The sequence below is a fragment of the Arachis ipaensis genome, chromosome B09, assembly GCF_000816755.2.
Source record: "Arachis ipaensis cultivar K30076 chromosome B09, Araip1.1, whole genome shotgun sequence".
Lineage (NCBI taxonomy): Eukaryota > Viridiplantae > Streptophyta > Magnoliopsida > Fabales > Fabaceae > Arachis > Arachis ipaensis.
In genome coordinates, this window is record NC_029793.2 from 4,271,336 (window position 1) to 4,276,142 (window position 4,807).

At 32.2% G+C, this 4,807-nt stretch overlaps 1 protein-coding gene across 1 annotated transcript; it reads left to right on the forward strand.

The window, feature by feature from the left end:
• On the forward strand, window positions 1,068-3,112 carry LOC107614829 (FBD-associated F-box protein At4g10400-like). The gene is made up of 3 exons (XM_016316961.2): window positions 1,068-2,028; window positions 2,428-2,577; window positions 2,665-3,112. The coding sequence occupies exons 1-3, from the start codon at window positions 1,108-1,110 to the stop codon at window positions 2,932-2,934; spliced, it is 1,341 nt and encodes a 446-aa protein (XP_016172447.1). The 5' UTR covers window positions 1,068-1,107; the 3' UTR covers window positions 2,935-3,112.

Genomic DNA, 4,807 nt, shown 5'->3' on the forward strand with positions numbered 1-4,807 from the left:
ATAATGTAAAATAACTATGTTAGATACACATTTAAAATTAATTATTATCAAATTTATTATTTTATAAAATATATATAAAAAATAAATTAAATAACACATGCATTCATATATAAATATATAGTAATTAATTTTTGGTGTTTATATAATATTTTAAAAAATTTAATTTTGATGCACTGTGAGTGTAAAATAGTTTTACACGTGTATTTAATTACGGGACAACGCATCAATAAAGATAAAACGCTTCATATTAGTCGCGTGAATAGTCATCTAAAAAACGGATGCGATTGCATAACTGTGTAAAATGTCTTACACGATCAATACATCAAAATTAAACTATATTTTTAAATGTAAAAGTATATAAAAATGAATAATGATATTTGTTAACCAAGTCCAACCAAATTAGTTTAACATAACTAAAATCGGCTATGACTAATATTATTCCAAATTTTATTATTTAACTTAAGTAGACTTTTTTTTTTTACCAAAGATATGAGATTCGAACCCACAACCCCATTTGAGCTATTATTTGGTTCATAAAAAAAATTTAGATGTATAACATTATTAAATAAAAATGACATTTTTTCAAAAAAAGGTAACATTAGCTAGTATTGTAATAGACTTTATTAGACTTAGTTTGGTAAAATTTTTTAAAAAGGTGTTTATGTTTTTTAAAAGTTTAAACTCCTCATTTTTTATTTGATAAATAAAAAAGATCATGTGCTTGTACTTGTAATTTTTAAAAGATTAGAATACTTTTAAAAACTTTTAAAGTTGGATTGTGCTTTTTAAAATTTAAAAGTCTAATATAACCTTATATGTTAACTAATTTTTAAATTTAATGCTTATATTTATGTCTATTATAATATTTTTAATTTTTAAAAATTATTTTACCAAACGTAATTATTATTGTTTTATTTATTGAAAGCTATTTTTAATTTGATTTACCGAACATAAATGTTACAACTTTTTAAAAAATTATTTTTTAAAAAATTAGTCTTAGTCAAACCATTTTTATATTATAGGTTCTTATATATAAATACACCCATTGTGTTGATGAAAACACACATCTCCTTTCTTTCCATGTCTTATTGACCTTAAAAGAAAACCATGGTGGAACCACCATGGCAGCCAAAACAGCTAAGACTAGAGAATAACAACACAGATAGGATCAGTGCTCTCCCGAACACTGTCTTATGCTACATATTATCCTTCGTTCCTACCAAAACCGCCGTGAGGACAAGTGTTTTGTCTCCACGGTGGCGCCACGTTTGGAAGGATGTGAAGACCCTCCACTTCTCCGATGACTCACATGAATTGTTTGACGAGACCGGGGAGTCCTTCAAACGTTTCTCTATATTCGTAAACAATGTTTTCAACCTGCACAACGATCCGCGTGACATTCACGCGCTCCGCCTCTCTTGCGGCCACTCGAACAATGATCCTCTCAATGCTAGCTCAGTTGCGGCGTGGGTACGCGCCGCGATTGGGCCAAATCTCGAAGAGTTTCACCTTACGCTCTTTTGTAATGATGCGCGCGGTTTCGTGGTGCCACATAACATTCTCTCTTGCAGCAAACTTGTCACGCTATCCTTGAGCGGTGGTGTTCACTTGCTGCCAAAACAGCCCCTAACGGTTGATTTGGTGTCTCTTAAGATACTTTCCTTGGACATCGATGATGTTGATTGGATCGATGGTATTCTTAGTAAGTGTCCTCAGATTGAAACCTTGAGCGCGTGCTTCACACTGAGGCAGCCAGTGAGGGTTTGCTTGCCACTCACACTGAAAAAGTTGAAGTTTGCAATTAAGAATCAAGTTGCGGCCGCGATTGAGATACACGCGCAGGGACTTACGTACATTAGTATCGCCCATGCTGCTAACCGTTTCAGTTACAGGGTTAGTGAAATGAACAACGTAAGGGAAGTGAGTCTCAACATGTATGCTACCCATGAGCCTATTGATGTTTTGATCAGGATTCTCATTGCAGTACGCAGAACAGAGATTCTAGCTCTTCATCGTTTCACAACAAAGGTAAAATTTATTATCATATTCCCAACCATAATTTGCATATTATCAACCAAATTTTGATATTATCTTGCCATTTTAATGTTTGTTTATATGTATATATATTTTTAATCATATGTTCTACCTATCCTCTAAAATTCAGTTATCAATCAGTTAATGCACATATCAATCAATGCCAATAAATTATAACTCAAATAGTAGTCTTTCTATACTCACCTAAGAGGATGCGAGTTCGAATTTCTCTATCTTCAATAAAAAAAAATCAGTCAATGCACATAGAAATGTATAGATTTAACTAAATGGTCTTTTTATGTAACATTTTTTTTCATGTGGTATTTTAGCTATGTATTTATAATTTAATTATCATTGTAACATGTTATTTTTTTCCCTTTTCACCCTAAACAGTGGTTGCTTCGTGCCCAAGTTCCAGTCTTTCCAGACTTTCACCACTTGATTCGTCTAGAGGTTGTTCTTCCGTGGTTCAATTCAAGTTTCCTGATGAGCTTGCTTAGCAAATGTCACAAGCTTCAAGAACTGAAAATCGAAATTGATGAGGTTTTTTATTTCTTCCATTTGACATTATCATTTTAGTTGTATTATTAGGTTTGAATCTTATGAGTGGTTTTTGTCTCTTGTTTTCAGGAGCTACCAATTGTTTCACAAAGTTGGATGAAACCAAGAAGAGATCTTCCTTGCCTTGCATCATACTTGAGCTGTTTTCACTTTGTGGGATATAGAGGAATTCATGATGAGAGCAAAATTGTTGGGTATATTCTAGAAAGAGGACTTCTTTTGAGTACAATCATTATTGATCTTGAAAAATCTCTGGATGACGATTCAAAGAATGATGTCCTCATGAAGTTGTTGGCCATGCCAAGGGGCTCTCCATTGTGTGAAATCAACATTTGCTAAGCTCATTGGATTTATGTACTTCTTTAAAGCATGAGCTTTGCAATTTGTTTGAGAAATAATTGCAAGTTTTCTTACTAGCTAATAAGAATACTCGGCCTAATTTATGTGTGTAGGGCTATAAACTTTGGTTGGAGTATTTATGTATCTTTATCTTTTTAAATCAAATTATGTTTGGAAACTGAAATTATCTATTGCTTCTGGTTTTTTTTTATGTTAAATATATATCAGAAAATGACTAACATATGGTGAAGATTTTCGTCTAACTGTGCACATATTGACTGGTAACTAATTGTGCACATATTGACTGAAGAGTTAGTTAGTTAATTGAGTTAGATTTCGACTAATTGTATTTATCTCTAGCTACTAGGTCCACTTAGATAGAGTATATATACATAAAACGTGTAATGTGTAAGGTTGCTGATCAACCATTTTTTCATCTCCTCTGTAATTTTTCTCTCTAACACTAATGAGAATCAGATTACAGAATTTCCTCTCTTCCACATTTCACTCTAGAGTCACACACGATTAAAGTGTTCAAGCTGATCAAAGTCACCTGGTCTTAATGTTTCTGATTGTTCCTTAGTATGTTTGTCCTAGATTGAAGAACTAGTTGAAGTAGGATTTTTATTAGAGGGATACATTCTTGTTCTATTTAACTTTTTGGTTGATCTTAAGGGATAAAAATAATGATATTTACAACCTTGATGACGGATAAGGTGTTAACATAGTAGTAAGTGTGATTCAGAGTTCAACTAAGGAAATACATATCATTTTTAAGGTTTTTTTACCAAAATGCGCACCTGAAAAACATTAATTCCCAAAATGCGCATGGATGAAAATGTTTCTGCAAATGCGCAGCCCCAACTCGCAGCCAGCAACCACGAAATGGAAATGATATAGACATCAAGGAGGGTGGCCACGAAATGGGATTATGGCACTGACACATTTCGCAGCCATGAGTTGCTCCCTCCATTTCGCGGCTGCCCTCATGGAAATGGCATGCCCATTTTGTGTGTGGTTTCCTTGACATGGCATGCCCATTTCGTGGGCACCATAAAGGAAATGGAGTTCATTTCCATTTCACGTGCAGCTGCCACAAAATGGCGATACGCATTTATAGAAACATTTTCATCCATGCGCATTTTGGGAATTAATGTTCTCCAGGTGCGTATTTTGGTAAAAAAGCCTCATTTTTAATATAGACTTCTTCTTTTATCTTTTCCTTGGCTCTGTTTTGTTTGGGTGTCTCTTTCTATAAATTCGGTTAAAGTAAACGGTAATGTTAACCAGAATTCTCTTAGTGGATCAGTAGATTTTAGTTATCTTATTAACAATTCGAATAAGTATTGGATGAAAGGTTGCTCTAAAAAATTAAAAAATGCTAGTGTGTATTCTTTAGGCTAAACATCATATTATTTCAAGAAATTTAATCCTTATTTGAAAATGTCGTTTTCATGATTTTTTTTAGACGAATTGTTTAGATGCTTTTTTTATGGTGTGACATAGGAAGAAGATTGAGGATATTATCCTAAAAAGGAATTTAGTAAAAAAGATTCAAGAGTCTTTGAGTGGAAATTAAAAGACTTACATCGCCTTAATTTAAAGGACATCTAATCACGTAACTGATTTTATGGCTAAAAATACTGCTTTAAATTTGGAGAAATCACTATAGCTTTAAAATGGTCTTCATCATTTCATTTGCTTAAATAGGAATTAAGCCAATTAATTTAGTTTTGTTTTCTTATTTTTTCTGTTTTATTTTTCTTTTTTTTTTTTTATGTGTAGAAAAAAAAAATACTATAAAAATATATATTTGTGTATATTTATACATATATATTGATTTACACATATTTTTCGTTAAATTATCAATTAT